This window comes from Taudactylus pleione, unplaced genomic scaffold (genome assembly GCF_031769625.1).
Source record: "Taudactylus pleione unplaced genomic scaffold, aTauple2 ptg001408l, whole genome shotgun sequence".
Taxonomy (NCBI): Eukaryota; Metazoa; Chordata; class Amphibia; order Anura; family Myobatrachidae; genus Taudactylus; species Taudactylus pleione.
Window position 1 is genome coordinate 1,628,878 of NW_028285808.1, and position 25,969 is coordinate 1,654,846.

The window sequence follows — 25,969 nt, forward strand, 5'->3', positions numbered from 1 at the left end:
CCCCCCCCCCCCAGTGCCTTAACCCTAACCCAAAACCTAACCCTAACACTCACCATCGGGATGTCAGCGGTACGGATTCTGCAGCTGGGATTCGTATTGGTGCTGACTACTCTCCCAAAGCGGAAGAACCCCCTCAAACTGTTATACCTGGCTGGACCCAGGAGTATTTTACTAGGGTTGCAGGTTAGTCAGGATAAGGTGGCTGGGTTGTTCAAAGGGTTGAGGCCCAGGAAGGCCCCTAACGGTCCCTAAGAAGTCTCTTATTGAACAGACCGATTGCTCGGACGTCTGTAGTCATGAAAACGTTTGAACGATTGGTGTTGAACCATCTGATGGTGTCGGCAGGTACCCTCTTCGACCCCCTGTAGTTAGCTTATAGGGCGAATAGATCAGTCAATATGGGGGTTGCACTATATCCTGCAGAACCTTGATCTGCCAGGTACTTATGTGAGGGTCCTGTTAGTAGACTTCAGCTCTGCATTTAACACAATTGTTTGTATTCTAAAATGGTCAAATTAGGGGTTTCGGTATCCACCCGTCATTGGATTGCAGATTTTTTGGTGGACAAAAAGCAGTATGTAGGTATGGGGGAGTTTACCTCAAGTGTACGGAGGATTAGTATCAGGTCATCATTGGGCACGTTTTTCTATTTAAGATGGTTTTATTGTGTATATTAATCATGGTTTTGTATATTGTGTATGTAGGGTTGATGTGTTAAGTGAGTACTTGGCCAGTAGTTACCGGAGTCAAATTGATTGTATATGTTTGTATACTTGGCCAATAAAGTTGATTCTGATTCAGAGTGCTGTTGAGATTCCGGCAAAGGGATTATGACCGCCGGCATCCAGACTGTCGGGATACCCACTATAACCCAATGATATACAACTAAAACAACTACTAACATAGGCCCTGATTCAGAGCCGCTCGTAAGCGGCCACTCGCTCGTTCTGACCGATGTTCGCACATCTGCGCATGCGTACGGATTGTAATACGCATGCGCGAACCAGTCAGTGCGGCCGAAAATCGTTTGTTCGCTATATAGCGAATGCCTGCTATTTTAAGTGACAGAAGGAGGCGTATGTGGGTGGTAACAGGGGAAGGTGCTTGAAAACGGGGGTGTGGAATTCGAACGCAGGCGTGCTTAAAGGTCAAAACGGGCGTTTTAAGGTAGTGCATAATTAATACAGCAGCGTCATTGACCACGTCACTTGTTTTTTTTTTACTCAGAACTGCTCGCAAAATAGCGGTTGAAAAAACCAGCCACAAGAACAGCGAGCAGTTCATACGCTGTTTGATGTACTCGATTAATCTAATAAATAGCGGACATGATGTATGGTACTAGCGGCAAGGGGGCGTATTTTTCAAAATTACAACCACCAGTTTTGCTCTCTCGTTCAGACTTAGAGGCGTGAACAGACCGCAATTAGCGAACGGTTCATTTGAATAGCCACCCCTTGTTTTAGAACGAACGACCGCAAATAGCGAGCGGCTCTGAATGAGGGCCATAGTACATCAGTGAGGCTGGTAACCAGTTGCTATTGAGCTGATAGCAGACAGCCATAGATGGCCTTGTATTATTTTATGTTATTTATGTATAGGCCTCAGTTACATTTGAAACGGTTTCAGGGGATGAGGAATTTCTACCCAGGACCGTAACTAGGGTAGCTGGGTCCGTGCCGTCGCACAGAGCGCTGGATGGCTTGGGGCGCTACCGGCCGCCCCCATAATCTGTATTTTCTGGGGGGCAATGTATGTTCCGTTCTCTCCGCCTCCCTTCTCTCTCCGTGCTGATGTCTCCTCCTCCCTGTGCGGCGGTGCCTGGTAACGGTGTGAGAGACTGGTGGGGACACAGACATTAGGGTGCAGGGGACACAGACATGGAGCTGAGAGTGCTGGGGACACAGACATGGAGGTGAGAGTGCTGGGGACACAGACATGGAGGTGAGAGTGCTGGGGACACAGACATGGAGGTGAGAGTGCTGGGGACACAGACATGGAGGTGAGAGTACTGGGGACACAGGGCCTGATTCAGCTTCAGACGGGAATTGTAAAGCTGCTCGCAAGCAGCATAGCTATTCCCTCTGTGCAGATATGATAATGCTCTATTAGCTTTTTCTCTCTCTTGCTTTGTTCCAGATATGGTAATGCAGCAGGAGGCAGCACGCCTCCTGCTGTATTACATATCCGAGCTGTGTTGTCCAACGCAGCATCGGATAATGGCCCTGATTCAGAGCCGGACGCTCGCTCTGAATCAGAGCATTTTTTTTTCTTTTTCTGGAGTGGCCTCCTGACCGCTCGCGACCATCGGGCTTGCGACGAGACCCTTGTGGTAGGGTCTCATGGCCTCAAGCCCCAGAGAGCTTCTGGATGTAATAGAGCCGTTCATATCGTGTAGTGTGTATGGTCCGAACAACCAACGATGTGCGCTTCCGCGGGTCGATTACGATGTCTGCTGTCGTACGAACATGCAGGTCAATTTGACGATATCGTCAGGAACAGCCTGTTCGGTGATGCGGCAGGATGACGTCACTAAAACAATATGGTTTAGTGTGTTTATGTACTATGTTGTTTGGCTGACAGTTCAAGGGCAAACACTGACGATATCGCTCATGGAGCATATCGTCTAGTACAGTGGCGGCGAACCCTGGCACTCCATCTGCTGTGGGACTACATATCCCAGCATGCACTGCCAGAGTTTTGCTATTAGGGAATGCTAAAACTGTGGCAGGGCATGCTGGGATATGTAGTCCCACAGCAGCTGTAGTGCCAGGGTTCGCCACCACTGGTCTAGTGTGTATGAGGATTAGGGTGCAGGAGCTGGGGACACAGACATTAGAGAGCAGGAAGCGGGGATACAGACATGAGGTTGCTGTGGATGCATATATGAGGGTGTGGGGGTCACAAACATGAGGGTACTCCCCTCCCTGGACCACCATACCCTTTAAAGAATGATGTGGGGGGGGGGGCGTTGATGATCTTTCTGGCACCAAAAAGTCTAGTTACGGCTTTGTTTCTACCAACAACTTTTGTGTACAATGGGGCCTCATTCATTCACTGATCACAACTGCGATTATGCACGCAATCAGCAGGTTGTTGCGTTCTGCGCATGCATTGCAGTGCGCGTGTGCGAACCGGCCACTGCGATCGGGACTGTGATCGCAGTGGCTACGCAGACCCATCGCAGAGTGATTGCAGGAAGTGCCGTTTGTGGGTGGTCGGGGAAACGCAGGTGCGACAGTGCACTTGAACGCCGTTGCATGGGCGTGCATAAATTAGCCACTGTGATGCCGTACGCAGCCTAAGGGCTCATAGCGTGCGATGAGGTTAGCAATTTCTGAGTAAGGTCAGAGCTTGTGCAAGTGTGCGTGAGGCTGCGATGGCACCGATTGTACCGATGGTTTCGCAGTCTTGCTAAGCATTACGGATGTGTGTAAGGTAAAGTGGAGCGTCCTTGTGTAGTGCTGCGACGGCATAGCGATTGCAGTGGATTAGCATATCATCGCAGTGAGACTGCATGCAAAATCGCTATTGCATTCGCAGTTGCGATTCGTAATGAATCAGGCCCAATGTACAGCACTGTGCAACAGTTTTAGGCAGGTGTGGAAAGGAAATAATGCTGCAGAGTAAGAATGCTTCAAAAATAGAAGTATTAATAGTTTATTTTCAATTAACAAAATGCAAAGTGAATGAACAGAAGAGAAATATAAATCAAATCAATATTTGGTGTGACCACCCTTTGCCTTCAAAACAGCATCAATTCTTCTAGGTACACTTGCACAAAGTCAGGGATTCTGTAGGACTATAGTCGGGTGTATGATTAACCAATCATACCAATGATAATGATCATTATTTTCATAGGTACAGATGTGTCCATATACATCTATCCTCCGTGCGCTACAAGTCACGCCACACATAACGCGGGAGCTTCGTGTGACTCGGTCGTGCCGATCGTCTTTTCGTGTGACCTTTTACCTCCATATGTGTCTTATTCGCATAGTGATGCGAATATTTAGCACAAGCAGCTCCTGCTGATTACAATGATATGCAGCATGTCTATATTCTGTGTGTGACTGCGGGTGTATCTGCATGCGAAATGCTACGTTACAGTGTTACAGCCGCTGACACTGTAATGTAGTGTTTCACATGTAGGTACACTCGCAGTCGCTCACAGAATATAGGCATGCTGCATATTATTGTAATCAGCAGGAGCTGCTTGTGCTAATTATTCACATCACTGTACGAATAATACGCATTTAAAGGTAAAAAGCTGCACGATAAGACACTCGGTGCTACCGAGTCACGCCACCGCATGGCGCGACTAGGTCTGTTTAGCACGCTCGGAGGCTAGATATATGTGGACACATCTGTAGGTTGAAACACAGTCATTAAACTGAAACAGAAACAGCTGTGTAGGAGGGGTTGGGTGTGAAATTCCGGTGTTGGGATGCCGCTGGTTACCGACAGCGGCATCCTGACAGCCAGAATCCCGACACCCATAGGTAAGTAATGGTAAGTATATTTCTAACCCCCTATCCTAACCCACCCTCCCTGATGCCTAACCCTAACCTCCCCCCCTAGTGCCTAAACCTAACCTCCCCCTCGCCGCACCTTAAACCTAACACCCCCTCCCTGGTGCCTAAACCTAACCTCTTCCCCTAGTGCCTAAACCTAACCTCCCCCTCCCCACACCATAATCCTAACACTCCCTACACGGTGCCTAACCCTAACCCTCCCCCTAATGCCTAACCCTCACCCCGCTACCTTACCATAACCTCCCCATAACATCACGATACTTACCTTCGGGATGCCGGCGGTCAGGATACTGGTGCAGTGTAGGAGGCTTAAAACTGGGTGAGGAACAGACAAACTCTGCTACAAAGGTGAGGTTGTGGAAGACAGTTTCATGTCACAAGTCATACACCATGGCAAGACTGAGCACAGCAACAAGACACAAGGTAGTTATACTGCATCAGCAAGGTCTCTCCCAGGCAAAGATTTCAAAGCAGACTAGGGTTTCAAGATGTGCCATTTTGAAGCTCTTTTGACGAAGCACAAAGAAACGGGCAACGTTGAGGACAACAAAGTGGTCGGCCAAGGAAACCATGCATCAGATGAAAGACACATCATGCCTACTTACCTTCGAAATCGGAAGATGTCCAGCAGTGCCATCAGCTCAGAACTGGCAGAAACCAGTGTGACCCAGGTACAACCATCTACTGTTCAGAGAAGTCTGGCCAGAAGTGGTCTTTATGGAAGAATTGCGGCCAAAAAGCCATACCTTCGATGTGGAAGCAAGGCCAAGAGACTCAACTATGCACGAAAAGATAGGAACTGGGGTGCAGAAAAATGGCAGCAGGTGCTCCCTAATGATGAGTTCAAATTTTAACTATTTGGCTGTAAAAGAAGGCAGTTTGCTCGCCGAAGGGCTGGACAGCGGTACAATAATGAGTGTCTGCAGGCAACGGTGAAGCATAGTGGAGGTTCCTTGCAAGTTTGGGGCTGCATTTCAGCAAATGGAGTTGGGGATTTGGTCAGGATTAATGGTGTCCTCAATGCTGAGAAATACAGGCAGGTACTTATCAATCATGCAATACCATCAGGCAGTTATCTGATTGGCTCCAAATTTATTCTGCAGCAGGACAATTACCTCAAACATACAGCCAATGTCATTAAGAACTATCTTCACCGTAAAGAAGAACAAGGAGTCCTGGAAGTGATGATATGGTCCCCACAGAGCCCTGATCTCAGGATCATTGCGTCTGCCTGGGATTACATGAAGAGACAGAAGGATTTGAGCAGGCCTACATCTACAGAAGATCTGTGAGTAGTTCTCCAAGATGTTTGGAACAACCTCCCTGCCGAGTTCCTCCAAAAACTGAGTGCAAGTGTACCTAGAAGAACTGATGCTGTTTTGAAGGCAAAGGGTGGTCACACCAAATATTGTTTTGATTTTCATTCTCTTTTGTTTATTCACTTTGCATTTTGTTAATTGATAAAAATAAACTATTAACACTTCTAAATTTGAAAGCATTCTTACTTTGCAGCATTTTTTCCTACACCTGCCTAAAACTTTTGCACAGTACTGTATATGTTATGTTTTTTTGTCATCTGTTTGTGATTTCAAAAGTTTATTCACTTAAAAAAATGTTCTCACAAACCTTACTTATTTAGAACAAAAGTCCAGATTCTGAGGTGCACGCTAACCGCACGCGACCCCGACAGGCACTCTCTGTTGGTCGTAGCTAGAAGTGCAGCGCATGGCTCAGAGTTGCACAGCGCACGTTTCCCTATGGTTACTGCCGGTAGACGAATAACGAATTTGGACTCAAAAACTGAGGATTTCCGTGGGATTCCTGGGAGGTAACAGGTGTGGTTAGGCAGACGCGGACGTGTCGCTGACAGTATCTGCGTCTGACAATGAGGTAGCGCTGACAGAGGACCCCATGTTCAGAGGGTGCAATCGCACCTACCATAGGACTGGTACAAGCTTCAATGGTGCATGTGGGTTACTTTGCGAATGGTATCATCTTATCATATTACCTTACAGAGATCAGCAACAGCATCAATGGCTTTACAGTCTTCCTCATCATCCAACTCCCCATAAAGCTCCCTCTGTTTCTCCAGTAGTTTGTGGTACTCCTAGGTAGTAATCATGATATATGACATTTAGCAATCACGCAAGTAGCAAATAATTCCTGTGTATGGTTTTCAAAGCATCACCTTTATGAAGCGATCGGCATCTACAGCGCCCTTAGCGCTTTCCAGGAATTGGAGATGCTCCTCATTATGGGTTTTCTGAAGAGTGTCCGTGAGCTTCCTGCGCTGCTCTAAGTGTTCCCTTATCAGGGATTTGGTCTCTTGAAGGCAATCTAAAAAGAAAAACAAAATGGAACATGAAATTAACAGAAACAAACCATCACTTACGAAAATTAATCTAAACGTAACTGTTTATAGAAGGGTGTTGTTGCCCATAGCAACCATTCACTTTAGATCATTCTTATAGTATAGTTTAGAACCATATGGGCAACAAGTGGCTCCAAGGCTCACCAGCAGTCTGACACCCAGTTCCAGCTTTTTGCACCCTCTCCCACAAACTTCACCTGGGCCTACAGCTACTAACGTATAAGAATTGGGGCAATGGGCGAAGCATTGAGTGTTATTAAGCATAGAATAAGACTGAATGTGATTGGAGCAGCTGACTCATGTGATGTTCTCAGCACAGCTTAGGGTGATCATGCAGCACATCTGAGATCATGGTAGGAAGATGCAGTCTGCATCCAGTCGTTACTCTTCTTCTGTCAGGTTGTGGCCTAGGATCGGCCAATACTCACCTCAGCGCCGACTTCCCGAGCAGTCAGACGTCAGGTGCGGCGACAGGTGTCGTACTGAGGATTATGCCTTAGGACCGCTTGGACTTCCATGTGCTGCCCCGTGACTTGGTTACTGTGCTTGCCGTCATGGGTGCACCCATGACAATCTTATTCACCTGACGGATCCTTTACCCAATGGTAGTGTGGTTGCTGTCAGCTGTTGCTGTCTTCCAATGGACTGCTACCTTTGGGTATATAACTGGGCTCTGGACACCAGGAAGTTGCCTGTACAAAGTAGTTTCTTCTGGTGTATGCACTACGTTCGATGCTCCTCTCTTGTCAAAGCTACTACTAGTGTTATCCTCAGCATCTGTGCTGCGACTCCAGCCACAGCGTGTGTACTCTGTACCATCATCAAGTGCATCGCGTTACACCATTCCCCAGTGTCTATGCTTCGACTCCAGCCACAGCGTGTGTAATCTGTACCATTCTAGAGTAAATCTCATGATACCATTCCTCAGTGTCTATGCTGCGACTCTAACCACAGTGTTTGTACTCTGGGCCTGGTCCAGCAAGGATCGCAGTAGCAAAGCCGCACGCAATCGGTTGATTAATTCTCATCGCGCATGCTCATGCATCGCAGTGCGTGTGAGTGAACCAGCAATTGCGATGGGAAATGCGTTTGCAGAGGCTACGCAGACCCAGAGCACATTGATTGACAGGAAGTGCCGTTTGTGGATGGTGAGGGGGGGTGGTCGAGCGAACGCAGGCGTGCCAGTGCGTTGCAACACCGTTGCAGGAGTGTGCATAAATTATCCACTGCAATACCATACGCAGGCTGAGGACTCCTAGCGTGACCTGAAGTTAGGAATTTCTGAGTGAGGTCTGACCTGCCTTAACTGTGCATATGGGTCCAAAGTTACTCGATGTTACCGATTATTTTGCTATGTTGCCCAAGTATACGGATGTGTGTAAGGGAAAGTGGGCATCCTGATGGTAAGTTGTGATTGCAATGCGATTGCCAACATTTGCATACCACTAATATTAGCAACTGTGCTGCGTGTGTTCTAGCAGAATAGCGATCCTTGCTGAATCAGGCCCTCAGTACCTTCATCCCGTACAGTGTCTGTGATTGCGTCCCCTATTCCCACGGATACCGGATACCCGACCAAAGGGCCGCAAACTGCCTGCTGAGTGCAGCATAAATCCAAATCCCGATTTGAGGGGTCACTGGTGAACACCTCTCGGCAGGTTAGAATCCGCGCCTTTGGTCAGGTCTCGCCAACATCCGATACTTGTGGATGAGGGGCATTTTGGAGTTATTGGGAGCATTTTGTGGCAATTGTGTGATCTAAGTGGTATGTTTGTGGTCTGAGTGGTATGTGTGTGGTCCGATTGGAATGTGTGTGGTCTGAGTGGTATGTTTGTGGTCTGAGTGGTATGTGTGTGGTCCGATTGGAATTTGTGTGGTCTGAGTGGTATGTTTGTGGTCTGAGTGGTTTGTGTGTGGTCCGATTGGAATGTGTGTGGTCTGAGTGGTATGTTTGTGGTCTGAGTGATGCATGTTTAGCAAGCTACCTTTCTCTTAAGGCTACTCACACTTACTGGTATTCAGATGCCCCCAGGTCTTCTACTCCAGGTAGCAAAAGCTTATCACTGCAGGGTATAGCCAGAGTTGGAACACAATACTAAGAAGGACCACAAGGTGTTTGAGTGGATGAGACTGTTATTGCTACTAACAGAGTAAATGCCACAGCTGGAACAGTGCCAAGACTGGAAACTGGCTAACAGGACTTGATCAAAATACAATCTGGGTTCAAGGCTGGCAGCAGAGAAGCCAAATCAGAATACAATCTGGGGTCAGGTTTGGCAGCAGACAAGCTAGGTCAAAGGCTGCAGACAAGCTAGGTTGGCATACGAGTCTCATACAATCCAGGGAGTAGCTCACAGAAAAGCCGGTTCAGCTTCCAGTTACACAGGAACTATCACTGGCTCAGATGTATCGACAAGCACCTATTTCAACCCAAAGGATCTAAATGAGCCAGGGCATATATAATCCAGCCCTCTCCTAATGTGCAAGTCACAGCACCTGGGGAAAGTGAGGCAGCCTGAGAGAGGAGTGTATACTGCTCAGATTATCCAAAGTGACCGGCGTTGATGTCAGTGAGCACGAAGGTGGTAGCCTTTGCTGTGCGATGCCTGGGAATGAGAAAGTGACAGCTGCTGCTTTTAAAACCTCATTGACCTTTTCCTTTATTTTACCAAACTCTCACTTTACTCCCACTACCCATCTCCTTCCACTCAGCTAATTTCTACTGTACTGACCATTCATTTTCCATCTCTACATCCTGCCCGCTCATCAGTTGAAAAATGCACAAAACAAGATTGATATCTGCACAGTTCCTAGTGGGAAGAATATCCGACTTCCACAATCACGGTCAGTGCAATTTTTTTTTTTACATGTGCCGTAAATACATAGTAGACATTTCTCTAATCTCTTGATCCGTTGAGACCCCTGTTACTAGGCATTGCTATTCACAGTGGAAAGCAGCACTAGAATTCTGCTAAAGCTCTGTGATGGAATATAGACTCTGAGATACCTCTGGGGGGAGAGCTATCGGATTAACGCACTGAACCTTGACACAATCCCAATGATACTGCAGGCGCCAACTTTTCATACCACGCAGAGAAACAACATTACTAAAAAAAAAAAAAGAAGAAGCTGGTTTCATATGATTTTGTATTCCAATAAATGTTCTATATATACATAAACATTTCTCTAGAAATAGTGGCGGAACAAATTGAAAAAAAAAGAAACAGTGGAGCTTTGTTGAATTTTGTTTTCTCATTTTGTTTGTAAGGAACGTGTATTTTCACTTCACGGTCCACTTCCTACGGTCACAGCTGCTGACTTCACATGCCAGTACCGATGATAACGGCACACCATGTGAACAATGCCTAGGTACTGTGATGCCAAGAGAAAGTAGCAGTGCAATAAACCGTGCGTCTAGCTGTCACCGAGATGTCAGCAAAGCAAGTTGAGCCGTCATATGTTATGTCAGCTAGCTAAATGCTTCCAAGTGGAAAAGAGCTAAATTAGTCATGTCACCAGATGAATATATGCTGATCTCCTGACTGGCTGTTAACAGAATAAAAGGACTCTATAAATGGAATACAGACTTAAGTCAGCGCTGGTAGCCCCAGAATCTTGGCACGTGCAGCAAAAGACAATATCTGCAAGTGAAAATACAAAAAATCATCTCTTGCGAGTTGTATAAAACAATATGAAGAGTTAGAGATTAATATCTTCTAGTTCAAGAATAGGTGCCGGAATGGGGAGGGGCGGGGGTGGGGGGGGGGGACAAAGAGGCGGCTCACCCCCGACGACATCATTGCATCAATAGGCATCAAACTGAGAGTATGATCACAATTTACCCAGGATTTGTATATGGGAGTACAGACAGGCAGTGATTCCAATAACCCCTTTTCGGCAAAAGACTCATCTAAAAGAAGTAACAACTGGTTATGTAACACTGTAAGCGCCACATATCCGCCCTCCATATTGGTTGATAGGATAATAGAGGGTACATTCAGGGCAGAACTATGGGAGACAATGGAGGCGCCTGCCGCCGGGCTCCAGCTCTGAAGGGGCACCTACTCCATTGTCCACAACATATTCACCCCACTTAGGGCTGTAACTATGTACCCGGAGTGTACCATCACGGCCGCCCAATACATGACACCCCATCCCGGCACCTGAGAAGCCACCATACACTAGTGGAGAGCTCCATGTCAGACCATCAGCTGCCATCTCCGTCTGTCTATAGCCTGTCTGCATGGGAATTGCTACAATACAGTGGCTTTGACAGGGGGGGGGGGGGGGCACCAAATTATAACTTGCCTCCGGGCGTCTGGGATGAACTTACGCCACTGGGTACATTCAAAAGTGGTCAAAACAATATTTAAGTGCTTCTGCACCAGATGACAAAGGGGATCCCAAAAGAGGTACCCCGATTATTCTGCTGCTCTTAGGGGATGATGTGCTTCTTTATAAAGAGCATCTGATGGATTAAAAAAAATAGTGCAGCAAATCAAGAAACTGTATAAGTCCACCTGAAGTGACTTCTATTATGCTTTCCATTATGAAACACAGTGAAGTAGGCGCTCAGCGACTACATAACAGAAAGATGGACTGTGAAGGCACAATAGGGAAACCCAGGAAGGCAGAAGTATGTAATCTCCGCCCAGCTGGAACATAACCGCTGTTAAATACTTATTACTCACACACCGTCCTTATTATTACATTCGAGACACCTTGAGTGCAGAACTGAACACAACTCATCAAAAAAGAGGGCGAAAACTAATAGAAATTTATTTTCAGATGAGATATCCGGGGGTTTAATGTTCCGCAACCAGCATTCCTGGCGGTCTTCCTAATTACGTGGCCTTCCATTGCTGGGAGCACAAAATACTGAATATAAAATGCATTTGGCTGTTTCTTGAACACCGGACCACAGAAATGTTTATTATGCATTTTTCTGACAGCATTCCCATCTAATTTAAATACTTTAATTAGTTATGATATGGAACTCCATGCTGCCTAGACTGATATCAGACTAAGGGCTGTCTCCTTCATGCTAAGTCAGCTATGCTTGTTTAAATTAGCAATTCCACTTAGCCTGTGGAAGACTGTAAACAAATAACAAGGCACATCTGTAATTAAAGAGGGTATTTACTATTTAGCAATATAAGTTTCATTAGAAACCTAGAACAAGTTGGATATATGAGCTCTCACACAGGGCTCTATTTACTACAATCCGCATACTGAATGCAGATTGTAGTGTGAAATTACCGAGTGAATTCGCATTGCGAATTCAGGCAATATCACAGGGATTTACTACAAATCCCTTACAAAGCTTGCGATAAAGCTCTGTCCCTGCAAATCCCCTTCGGAGCCTTATCACGGTATTTTCGGAAAAAATACCGTGATTAAGTGCCTGCGCAAGCGCCAACCGACCGCCGCTGCTACCCCCCGGCGCTAAGCCCTGCCCCCGGCGCTAAGCCCCACCCCCACGATCATGGACCCCCCCGCGACCCCCCCTACCCCCCCGCGAAACCCCCTCCCTTAATAGCACTTACCTGCATGCTCCGGGCCTCCGGTGATGTTCTCCATTCCTCCAGTCAGGTGATCTCCCATACTGCACTGGGGCCCGATCACCTGATGACCGGGCACCAGTGCACTATGGGAGACCAGCTAACCGGAGGGGAGTCATCACCGGAGGCCCGATCACCGGTCCCTGGAGTCAGGTAAGTAAAACATTTTTATTTACTATTTTTTTTTTTTCAACAGTAATCAGCTTGCGGTCTGTTTAGACCACACAGCTGATTACTGGGACCGACTCCCGGCTCTGCTCTCCCCGTTAGAGCAGGGCAGAAGGCCGGTAACCGGGGAAGACCCTGTATAACGCCACCTCCAGGTGGCGTTATTATCACAGGGCTTTCCCCGGTATTTTTTCACATTTTATTTTTAGTAACTCTGGTCGGATCACATTTCCCATTACAATTATGGGAAATGCGGTCTGCTTTACTAAAAATAAGTGATACTTAGGGATTTGAGTAGAATTTTACAAATTCTACTCCAATTGCCCTGTAATAACTATAGGTGATACTAAAATAATGTGAAAAGGGTGTGAAAACACCCTATTTCACATTATTTTAGTAAAAATAATGTTGATAAATAGAGCCCACAGAGATGTGTTTGACATGACAATCTCATGACATAAGTCTGACAGGAGGATCACATACACATTCAGGATTGATAAAGTTTTAAATACCTGGATTGGGATAAATAATACATTATGTTATTGGCATTCACCACCTGAACAGCAAGGGTTAACCATACATGGTTTCTCGCTGCATAATCTATAAAGAGACATTGACCCCGGCGAAATTGAAGTCACTGCACTGAATGCCCCTCCAGCGCGCAGTCTGGCATTCAGCCTCGTTTAGCGAGCATGGCAGGTCCGTCCAGAAGAAACATATACACAGTATGTGTCATTCCTAGAGCCCTGGCTTCAGTGCAAGAGCAGATCTAGACGATGGAGGATATATTTATAGAGAGGTAGATGGTGAACTGTGATAAACAACAAAGTATTCTTCATATAATCAGTATGTTATATAGCAAAGTCCCCGAACCTGTAAATGACAAGTTATCAACCATTCTAGAAAACTTTAGAAAATAAAAAATAAAATAAAAAAAATTAAAAATGTCAAAATAATGTAATAATACAAATAAATAGACGGATTTTATTTCTGCATGAAGAAGTTAGATTTTCTGACTGCTGGTAAATAATATACTTCATTAAAAGAAGTATTTAAAGCGTATGTATTGTCATGAAAAATAAACCTTTATTTAAATCACTATTTACCAAAATTCAGAACTGAATGCACGTGTGCTTTAGGTGTTTTCACACTGCGCATGCTCTGATGCTGAGTGCACACAGTCCCGACATATGCTGCGTGTACACAAGTCAGTTTTGCTGCATCTTCCCTTATGGCTGTAGGGGTGTAACTGGCAGGAGTGGGTGGGGTACGGATTATCCGGGCCCTGGCTTATTGGGAGTCAGCTGCTAAGAGGCACAAATTCCCTCTTTGCAGAACCTTACGTAGTACATAAACAGAAGCAGTGCAAACAGAACAAAAGCTATTTAACCATTACTGCTCATGCAGTCATAATATACATAAAAGAAGTGGTAGCTAACCCTGAGGTTTGGTGCTGTTCTAGGCAGTGGGAAGGAGACGATGATATACTGTAAATGAGGGACGGAAAAGCACATGAAGGAAGAGGGTCGTGCTGGTGACAGTTTACAATCTAAAAGGGAGGGACAGACAGACAAGGGAGGCGCAGTGGGGAGAAATGCAGACTTGTGTGTACACATTAGGGATGAGCGGGTTTGGATTTCAGAAAACTAGAGATGAGCGGTTCGGATTCTGTGGAATCCGAACCGCTCCGAACATTGGGGATCCGAGTCCACCCGAACCCTGTTCGGGTGTTCACCGCCTGACTCGGATCCCCGTTCGGGGCCGAACGGCAGCCGCCTGATGTCGGATGCTCACTAGCGAATCCGACATCAGGGCTCCTATTGTGTAGGGCAGAGCGCTGTGATAGCGCTCTGCGCTACACAGACACAAACACACAGCCGCCAGCGGCAGCTGTGTGTTTGTTACAGCAGCCAATGAGAGTCACACAGACTCTCATTGGCTGCTGCACGGAGGGAGCCGGCTGGAGCTCACACATGAGCTCCGTCTTCCGGCTCCCTCCTCAGTGTGTGACAGCAGAGCGGACGGCGCGGGAGCGGGGATACAGGTACGTTTTTTTTTTTTTTTACTTGTGCAAGGGCCGGGGGCGCTACTGGGGGGGGGGGGGGTCTGCTACTGGGGATGCAGGGGGCCATACTACTGGGAGGGCCTGCTACTGGGGGGGGGGTATACTACTGGGGGGGTCTGCTACTGGGGGGGGTCTGCTACTGGGGGGATCTGCTACTGGGGGTCCATACTACTGAGGGGCCTGCTACTGGGGGGGCTATACTACTGGGGGGGGTCTGCTACTGGGGGGGTCTGCTACTGGGGGGTCTGCTACTGGGCGTCCATACTACTGAGGGGCCTGCTACAGGGGGGGCTATACTACTGGGGGGGGTCTGCTACTGGGGGGTCTGCTACTGGGGGGGCCATACTACTGAGGGTCTGCTACTGGGGGGCCATACTACTGGGGGGGGGGATACTACTGGAGGGGGCTTACTACTACTGGCGGGGGGCATACTACTGGGGAGGGGCTTACTACTACTGGGGGGGGCATACTACAGGGGGGCTACTACTGGGGCAGCCTACTACTGGGGGGGGCCTGCTACTGGGGCAGCCTACTACTGGGGGGGCATACTACTGGGGGGGCCATACTACTGGGGGGGCTGCTAATGGGGGGCATACTACTGGGGGGGCCTGCTAATGGGGGGCATACTACTGGGTGGCATGCTAATGGGGGGCATACTACTGGGTGGCATGCTAATGGGGGGCATACTACTGGGGGGGCCTGCTAATGGGGGGCATACTACTGAGGGGCATTCTACTGGGGACACTGCATAGGGGACCCTACTACTAAGGGGACTGCATAGGGGGCACCACTGCTGGGGGCATTGTGTAAGGGACACCGCTACTGTGGGCATTGTGTAAAAGGGGCACTACTGTGGGCATTGTGTAAAAGGGGCACTACTGTGTGTCGTAACATAAATAAGAGACACTACTTTATGGTGTAATGTGAATCAGGCCCTATGTGTGGTGTAATGTGAATAAGATTGTGCACTGTGACTCTTTGGGCCGTAGCCCACTATGTAAACAAGTACTGTGATTCTGCTGGCCGTACCCCACTGGGTGGGTGCACTACTTTTCATTTCTGCCACTGCTGTGTGGCAATGTGTCATAGATGTGCTTTATACTGTGGTGTCTGTGTCGTTGTGCCGCTGCTTTGTCGCTTAGTAACCAGTCAGCTCACTGCAACCTTTGGCCAATAATGTTGAAAACAATATTATAAGCTGTGATATGGTCTAAATTGACTGGAAATTAATGTTATTGAGGTTAATAATACTCTAGGAAGAAAAAAAAGACCAATTTATGTGATTTTAGCTTTTTTTGTCAATTTATGTAAAAATCCAAATCCAAATCCAAATCCAAAGCCAGTCACCGCAGTTTGGCAAATCCAAATCCAAAGCTGGACGACGAATTAGAACCAAATCCAAATCCGGCAAAAATGGTCCGGCGCACATCCCTACTGAAAACGGAACCCCCCCGAACCCCCCCGTTCCAAGCTGGATCCGAGTCAGGTTCGAGTTTTCCCGCCTGACTCGGATCTGAAATCGAGGCAAAACGTCATCATCCTGCTGTTGGATTCTCGCGGGTTTTGGATTCGAAAAAAGGTCCCCACGTATGCGCCATTTTTCACTCCGGCTGTGGACAGTGAAGAGGGAGGGTGAGAGTTGTGCTGCTGTTGTCTGTCGGCCATAGGGGCTGTGTCCACTCCAAAGTCCATAGGGGCTAGCTGGGCTGTGTTGTGCAGTGTCCCATAAAGGCTGTATTCCTAAAGGGGTGCTGTAGTGTTGTCCAGGGGGTTCTCTGTCCATCAGGGGTGCTCCCCCCAAGTGCCAGAAAAAATATTTTTCTGTTTGTGTGCGCTGTAGCCGCACATGCATCAACAAAGTAGCGCCAAGCGTGCACCTGTGTCATAAGTAAAGGGATGGCTGGCTTGTCTGTTGAAGGGTGGTGTAACCCCCAAAGTGCGCTCCAAATAAAAAATAAAAAAAATCTTTTTCTGTGTTTGTGACTTGTGTGTGCTGTAGCCGCAGGTGCATCAGCAAAGTAGCGCCAAGCGTGCACCTGTGTCATAAGTAAAGGGCTGGCTGGCTCGTCTGTTGAAGGGTGGTGTAACCCCCAAAGTGCCTGAAAAAATGTTTTTTTTTTGTCTGTATTTGTGACTTGTGTGCACTGTAGCCGCACATGCATCAACACAGTAGCGCCAAGCGTGTACCTGTGTCATAAGTTAAGGGCCGGCTGGCTCGTCTGTTAAAGGGTGGTGTAACCCCTAAAGTGCGCTCCAAAAAAAAGTAAAAAAATCTTTTTCTGTGTTTGAGTGCGTCTTAGCCGCAAGTGCACCAATATCACATAAATGGAGGACAAAAAGTTGTCCGATAAAAATAAAATAGGGAAAGGTCAAGAACCACTTCCTCCTAGTGCTGAAGCTGCTGCCACTAGTCATGCGAGTTAAGCTGGCAAAAGCACAGCAAAGAACTGTGCTTTCTAATTCTAGGAAGATATCACAAATCCCCATGGAGAGTCCAAGTGTGGCGACGGTTGCGATGCCTGACCTTCCCAACACTGGATGGGAAGAAGTGGCTCCTTCCACCATTTGCACGCCCTCTGCAAGTGCTGGAAGGAGCACCCACAGTCCACTTGCTGATATTCAAATTAGGGATGTGCACCGGACCATTTTTGCCGGATTTGGATTTGGTTCTAATTCGTCGTCTGGCTTTGGATTTGGATTTGCCAAACTGCGGTGACTGGCTTTGGATTTTTTTACAAAAATGAACAAAAAAAAGTTAAATTCACATAAATTGGGCTTTTTTTTCTTCCTAGGGTATTATTAACCTCAATAACCTTAATTTCCACTCATTTACAGTCAATTTAGACCACCTCACAGTTTAAATTATAGTTTTCACCATTATTGGCCAAAGGTTGCAGTAAGCTGACTGGTTACCAAGCGGCAAAGCAGCGGCACAGACACCACAGTTTAAAGCACATCAATGACAAATTGCCACACAGCAGTGGCAGAAATGAAAAGTAGTGCACCTACCCAGTGGGGTACGGCCAACATAATCACAGTACTTGTTTACAAAGTGGGCTACCGCCCTAGGAGTCACAGTGCACAATCTTATTCACATTACACCGCACATAGTGCCCCTCATTCACATTACACCATAAAGTAGTGTCTCTTATTTATGTTATGACACACAGTAGTGCCCCTTTTACACAATGCCCACAGTAGTGACCCTTTTACACAATGCCCACAGTAGTAGTGCCACTTATACAATGCCCCCAGCAGTGGTGACCCTTACACAATGCCCCAGTAGTGGTGCCCCCTATGCAGTCCCCTTAATAGTAGGGCCCCCTATGCAGTGTCCCCAGTAGTAGTATGCCCCCCGTAGCAGGCCCCCAGTAGTAGTGCCCCCATTAGCATGCCCCCCATTAGCAGTGCCCCCAGTAGTATGCCCCCCAGTAGCAGTGCCCCCAGTAGTATGCCCCCCAGTAGTAGTGCCCCCATTAGCATGCCCCCCAGTAGTAGTGCCCCCAGTAGCAGTGCCCCCCAGTAGTATGCCCCCCAGTAGCATGCCCCCCAGTAGTATGCCCCCCTGTAGCAGTGCCCCCATTAGCATGCCCCCAGTAGTATGCCCCCCAGTAGTAGTGCCCCCAGTAGTAGTGCCCCCCAGTAGTAGTGCCCCCAGTAGTATGCCCCCCAGTAGCAGTAACCCCCAGTAGTATGCCCCCCAGTAGCAGTGCCCCCCTGTAGCAGTGCCCCCATTAGCATGCCCCCAGCAGTATGCCCCTCAGTAGTAGTGCCCCCATTAGCATGCCCCCCAGTAGCAGGGCCCCCAGTAGTATGCCCCACAGTAGTATGCCCCCAGTAGCAGTGCCTCCCCATTAGCAAGCCCCTAGTATGCCCCCCATAGCAGTGCCCCCATTAGCATGTGCCCAGTAGTATACCCCCCAGTAGTATGCTCCCCAGTAGTAGTGCCCCCATTAGCATGCCCCCCAGTAGCAGTGCCCCCATTAGCATGCCCCCAGTAGAGCCCCTTTAAAAACACACAAATAAAATAATAATAATAAAAAAAAACTTACCTGAATCCCCGCTCCTGCCGCCGTCCGTCCTACTCTGCTGCTCTATTACACGCGGAGGGAGCCGGAAGACGGAGCTCATGAGTGAGCTCCAACTGGCTACCTCTGTGCAGCAGCCAATGAGAGTCTGCCTGACTCTCATTGGCTGCTATTACAAACACACAGCTGCCGCTGGCGGCCGTGTGTTTGTGTCTGTGTAGGGCAGACCGCTATCACAGCGGTCTGCCCTACACTCGAGGAGCCCTGACATCGGATGCTCTCGCGAGAATCCGACATCAGGAGGCCGCCGTTCGGCCCGAACGGGGATCCGAGTCAGGCGGGGAACACCCGAACAGGGTTTGGGTGGACTCGGATCCCCTATGTTCGGAGCGGTTCAGATTCCTCAGAATCCGAACCGCTCATCTCTAATTCAAATTGAAGATGTCACTGTTGAAGTACAACAGGATGAGGATTTTGGTGTAACTGGCGCTGAGGACGAAGTTGACGAGGAGGATTCTGATGGTGAGGTGGTTTGTTTAAATCAGGCACCGGGCGAGACAGTTGTTGCCCGTGGGATGAAAAAGCCCATCACGGTCATGCCTGGGCAGAAGACCAAACATTCCACCTCTTTGGTCTGGAAATATTCTATCCAAATCCGGACAACAACTGTCTTGCCATATGTACCATATGTAAAGGTGGAATAAGTAGGGGTAGGGACGTTAACCACCTAGGAACATCTTCCCTTATATGTCACCTGCAGCGCGTTCATAAAAAGTTACTGTCAAGTTCAGAAACTTTGGCTAAGACCGTAAGCAGTCCAGGGACACCTAAATCCCTTTGTCCTGTTGTATCCAAACGCCTGCAAACCACACCATCAACTCCCTCCTCATCAATTCCTCCTCAGTCAGGATCGGAAGTCGTCCTGCAGGCCATGTCACTGGCATGACTGACTCTCCTATCCGGGATTCCTCGGGAGGATCCTGCATTGCTACGCCTACTGCTGCTGTTGCTGCTGGGAGTTGTTCATCATCCCAGAGAGGAAGTAGGAACACCACTACTTCTTTTACTAAGTAATTGACCCTCCAACAGTCCTTAGCGAGGAGGATGAAGTACGACAGCAGTCATCCTGAAGCAAAGCGGATAACTGAGGCCTTGACAGCTATGTTGGTGTTAGACGTGCATCCGGTATCTGACATTAGTGCAGTGGGATTTAGACAATTGATTGAGGTAGTGTGTCCCCTGTACAAAATCCCGTCTAAATTCCACTTTACTAGGCAGGCGATACCAAGAATGTACTGAGACGTCAGAAAAAATGTCCTTAGTGTCCTAAAAATGCTGTTGTACCCAATGTCCACTTAACCACGGACATGTGGACAAGTGGAACAGGGCAGACTAAGGACTATATGACTGTGACAGCCCACTGGGTAGATGTATCGCCTTACGCAGCAACAACAGCAGCATCACCAGTAGCAGCAGCTCAGAAACGCCAGCTCGTTCCAAGACAGGTTACTCTGTGTATCACTGGTTTCAGTAAGAGGCACACCACCGACAACCTCTTAGAGAAACTGAGGGAAATCATCGCGCAATGGCTTACCACACTTAGCCTCTCCTGGGGATTTGGGATATCTGACAACGCCACCGATATTGTGCGGGCATTACATCTGGGCAAATTCTAGCACGTCCCATGTTTTGCTCACACAACAAATTTGGTGGTGCAGAATTTTCAGAAAAACGACAAGGGCGTGCAGGAGACTCTCTGGGTGGCCCGAAAAATTTCTGCCCACTTTCGTCATTCAGCGACTGTGTGCCGAAGACTGGAGCGCCAGCAAACAATCTTGAACCTGCCCTGCCATCACCTGAAGCAAGAGGTTGTGAAGCAGTGGAACTCAACCCTCTATATTCTTCAGAGGATGGAGGAGCAGCAAAAGGCCATTCAGGCCTATACATCCACCTATGACATAGGCAAAAGAAGGGGTATGCACCTGACTCAAGTGCAGTGGAGAATGATTTCCGTGTTGTGCAAGGTTCTCCAGCCCTTCGAACTTGCCACACGTGAAGTCAGTTCAGACACTGCCAGCTTGAGTCAGGTCATTCCCCTCATCAAGCTTTTGCAGAAGCAGCTGGAGAAAGTGAAAGAGGAGCTAAGATGGAGCGATTCCGCTCGGTATGTGGGACTTGTGGATGAAGCCCTTCATTCGCTTTGCCAGGATTCGAGGGTGGTCAATCTGTTGAAATCAGACCACTACATTTTGGCCACCGTGCTCGATCCTAGGTTTAAAGCCTATGTGGTGTCTCTCTTTCCGGCGGACACAAGCCTGCAGAGGTGCAAAGACCTGCTGGTGAAAACACTGTCAGCTGAAACGGAACGTGACATGTCAATAGCTCCTTCTTCATTTTCTCCCGCAACTGGGGCTGCCAGGAAACAACTTAGGTATCTTAAGCAACCCGCTGGCGGTGATGCAGGGCGGGCAGGACCAAGTTTGGACATCTGGTCTGGACTGAAGGACCTGCCAACAATTTCTGACATGTCTACTGTCACTGCATATGATACTGTTACCATTGACAGAATGGTGGAGGATTACATCGGTGACAGCATCCAAGTAGACATGTCAGACAGTCCGTACCTGTACTGGCAGGAAAAAGAGGTAATTTGGAGGCCCTGTACAAACTGGCTCTATCTTACAGTGTGTACTGCGAAAGAGTTTTTAGTGCAGCCGGGAACCTTGTCAGCGAAAGGCGTAGGAGGTTGTTTCCACAAAATGTGGAGAAGATGATGTTCATCAAAATGAATGATCAATTCTTCCAGGAAGACCAGCCTCCAGAAAGTACAGAGGGACCAGTGGTGGTGGATTCCAGCAGGAACGAATTAATAATCTGTGAAGATGAGGACAACACTGAAGAGGGTGAGGAATCGGTGGATGAGGAGGATGAGGACGACCTCTTGCCTCTGTAGAGCCAGTTTATGCAGGGACTGGTTAATTGCCAGCTTGTTTTGTGGGGGCCCAAACGATCCAATCATTTCAGCCACAGTCGTGTGGCAGACCCTGGCGCTGAAATGATTGGTTTGTTAAAGTGTGCATGTCCTGTTTATTCAAAATAAGGGTGGGTGGGAGGGCCAAGGACAATTCCATCTTGCACCTCTTTTTTTTCTTTGCAGTATGTACTCTTTGGGGTCTAGTTTTTCAAACTGCCATCCTGTCTGCCACTGCAGTGCCACGTGTTTGTGCCGCCCACTCGTGTCGCTTAGCATAGTCATCCAGCTACCTCGGTGCAACCTTTTGGCCTAAAAACAATATTGTGAGGTGTGAGGTGTTCAGAATAGACTGGAAATGAGTGGAAATTAATGTTATTGAGGTTAATAATAGCATAGGAACAAAAAAAAATCAAATTCTGTGATTTTAGCTGTTTTTATGCTTTTTTAAAAAAAAAAACAGATCCAAACACAAAACCCAGAACTCAAAACACGGAAAGGGTGGTTTTGGCAAAACCAATCCAGATGCAAAACACGAAGAAAGATCCAGATCCAAAACCAAAACACGAAAAGTGGCCGATGCACACCCCTAGTACACATACAGTAAATACACCTGTTTTAAGAAAGATCTTTTGTATTACGGATAGGGCTGGTGACAGTGAAACCAAGGGGTATAAAGTGCAGGTTTTTTTAAGTAAAGTTGTTGCCCATGGCAACCAAACAGATTCTAGCTGTTATCTTCTAGAAGGTGCTAGATAAATGATAAGTAGAATGTGATTGGTTTCTATGGGCAACAACTCCACTTCTAAAAACCTGCACTAGTGAATATACTCCCAGGAGTATGGAAACGGGCAATCGGGCCACAGAGATGCCCAGAACTCTGCACATGGGGGAATATACGCTCGCTCTGAATCAGGGCCATCCTTCTTAATTTTAGAGCGGCCTCCTGGCCGCTCGTATAGCTGTGGGTGACCACCCACAGCTATAGCGAGCGGCCAGGAAGATGGTCGCGATGGTCAAGACCATCACGACCATCGGGTTTGCGACGAGACCCTTGTGGTAGGGTCTCGTCGACGCAAGCCTTGGAGTGCTTTCGGCTCTATCAGAGCCGAAGGCACCCCCACTGACATCACTTGTGATGTCAGTGGGGCCGGCCCCAGACGGTAGGCGTTCTCATGGGAACGCCTCCTTCTGGGTAGGCACGCCCCCGGGACGCCCACCAAAGGGGGCATGCTGTCACTCAACATCGACAGCACGCCCCCTTTGGAGCGAGACCCGGAGCGACAGTTTGCCCGTCGCTATCCGGGTCTCGCGCACGCACACTGGGCCAACATCGACCCGCTTGCGAGCGCTCAGCGCTCGCGAGCGGGTCTGAATTAGGCCCTGAATCAGTACCAATTAGGCCCTGAATAGTTGCAAGTGCAACTATGGACGTATATCAATCGATTATTTGCCATCGCCCATGTGTATAAGTTGCACTGCTTGTGTGCGCAGCAATCGCACCGCGGCTACGGGCACACAGAGGAAACCATCACAAGGTGAGTGGCAAGCTGATAGTGTTTCAGTATGGTGATTCGGAAAAACGCAGACATGTTTGTTCTATTAAAAGCAGTTTCTTGGGCGTACATAAATTAGCCACTGCAATTGCACATGCATCGTGAGAGCTCTCTGCGTGCGAGGAGACTTGCAGTGTCTGAGGCTGGTCAGACCTGCTGTAAATGTTGCGTGAGTGGCCGATGTGCATCAATGGTACCGATGTTTGCACAGAAGAAGGACAGATATGAGAAAGCAGTAGTGTGCGTCTTTATGCCGGCTGAGGTTTGGCAAGAATTCTCATATTTTTGCAGTTGCATTCCGTGCGAATTCGCAGCTGCAATTGGTAATGAATCAGGTCCACAGAGACCATCATGGTCCGAGGTCTGAAGAGAAAGGACATCAGTACTATTCCTACAAGTGCACAGCGCACGAGGACTCCCCTCCCTTGGTGCCTTGCCCTTAGAAGACATAATAATACTATCCAAGATGTCCCTACACACAAAAGTGTAATAGATTATCAGTGGTGTAGAGCAGTGTAATAGCTTACCAGTGGTGTAGAGCACTGAATGTAGCAGCGCCACAAATGGATTAATAAGTGGGTCTATGCTGAATATTTAGAATAGTGTGAACACTGATACAAAGTTAAATAAATGAATCAGTGCAGAAGAAAAAAAAAAAAAACAGATGAGAGACAGGTATAGATGCTAAGGAAGTACTCCTATACACTTCTAAACAAACTTGCACACAGAACCATTCAATGCAAGAAAATAATGGGCAAATTCGTGCTCAACAAACCAACCCCAATAGGGGAGGAAGGAGCTAACTGTAAAACCTGACTGCAGGGACTGAAGTATAACAGAAGCCCAACCCATTCCACGCGGAGGTGCTGAGGCAGACAATGTGCTAAACTGGCCACCCAGCTCTCGGTGAGGGAGGGGAGAGAGCCGGAGTAAGCGCAGTGGCGGGGAATTCCGCAGGAGGGGCTAACCAGGAGATGCCAAACAAACCAAGAGCTTGTCCCTGGAGCTCAAGTGATTGGTTTGTTTTTAATATACAACAGAAGGGTGGATGGGAAGGCCCAAGGACAATACCTTCTTGCACCTCTTTTCTTTTCATTTTGGGCTGTATTTTTGGGGGGCATTGGGGATGGTCATTTTTGCATAGGCAAAATGTTTATTGGTTATTGCCCTAGTACATTATTAATTTGGCAACACATTTTAACTAAAAATAATGTGGTGACTCACAAAAAACAGGATTTTGGTACTTACCGATAAATCCCTTTCTCCGATTCCACAGGGGACACTGGAGTTCAAGACAGTGGGGTATAGACGGTGGTAGAGTAGAGCCTGGCACTTTAAAAAAAAAATCTAGAAGCGTGACTGGCTCCTCCCCATCTATGCCCCATCAGCCCCAGTTTAAGAACTGAGCCCGAGAGGAGACGGAGGACAACAGGAAAACAAGGAGAAGGAGAAGACCACAGAACGAAACAAGACCGACTGAAGGAGAACAGAGGAAACCACTGCAGGGAATTATGCAGTCACACAACCATAGAAGGAACCAAACAACTGGCAGGTACGCAGCGCTGGGCGGGCGTCCAGTGTCCCCTGTGGAATCGGAGAAAAGGATTTATCGGTAAGTACCAAAATCCTGTTTTCTCCTTCATCCACTAGGTGACACTGGAGTTCAAGACAGTCGGGACGTCCCAAAGCCAACCTCCTGGGTGGGAAGCGCGGAGAACATGCCGACCCTTTGGCCAACAGAAACAGGGACCGCCAAGAACCAGAGGTTCAATGGAAGGCAAGAGCGGAGGATCAAGTGTAGTGAGCCAGGAGACAATCAGAACTCCAAGCGGAACAGACACAGAACTTCCACAACTTACAGCGTAAATAGAATGGAATAAGTGGCTAGCGAGAAAACACCCTCAGGTGAGAAGCATCAGAACACTGTAAACTCAGCTGAAAACAGACCAAACCAGACTATTGGGAGCAGAGAGCTCCAACCAGAATCCATATGAGAAGGGCAGTAACCCGAGAACAAAATTCGAGAAAGCCGTACCAGATTCGGAAACAGGAAACTGCAGCTGTCGCAGATAGCAGAATACCAGCACTGTTGGACATAATCATATAGATACAAGTATAACGATACCAATCTACAGAAACAGTGCTGATCCTGTCCACAGACTCCTAACAAAGAGATTTGCAGGGAGGTAAAAGTCAAGGCCGAACAGTCACCATCAACCATTCTGGAGGTCCAACTACTACAAAGTTGTAAACCAGCAGAAGGAAAAGACCATGAGTGGAGATCACACTGGGGACGAAGCAGAGGCAGCATCTAGAGGATTGAGATTACAATACCTTCAGAGGGTCAGACAGCAGAACCCCACTCCGAAAACAGAGTAGAAAACAGCGACTGAACACCTGCAGCTGAAAAGAAAATCACAGCCATAAACTCCAAAACAACAGACAATTCCCAACATGATAGAAGTGCGTAGACAGTAGCAACTGCTGGCCTGAACATATTCTGAAACACACAGGATACCCTAGCAGTTAAAGAGCACGTATGCAACAGCCACCCAGGGAGAGCTACCAATATAGGGAAGCATTCCATACAGCAAGGCTAGAGCACTAGGACAACCCTGAAAGTACCAGTCAGGTACCAGTCAACAGATTCTAGTAGAATAGTGTCACTAATCTCAATGTTAAAACTATGCACCAGGGAAGCTCTAAAATGTAGAGCC

At 47.8% G+C, this 25,969-nt stretch overlaps 1 protein-coding gene across 3 annotated transcripts in view; it reads right to left on the reverse strand.

Annotated features, from left to right (window-relative positions):
• Nucleotides 1–25,969, reverse strand: part of EVC (EvC ciliary complex subunit 1) — a 113,478-nt gene that overhangs the window by 34,143 nt on the left and 53,366 nt on the right. For all 3 annotated transcript variants that reach the window (XM_088463592.1, XM_088463593.1, XM_088463591.1), the window contains 2 exons: nucleotides 6,721–6,869; nucleotides 6,541–6,639 (listed from right to left, as the gene is read on the reverse strand). In XM_088463592.1, coding sequence (XP_088319718.1) covers nucleotides 6,541–6,639; nucleotides 6,721–6,869 — 248 coding nt within the window. The remainder of the gene's footprint in view (nucleotides 1–6,540; nucleotides 6,640–6,720; nucleotides 6,870–25,969) is intronic.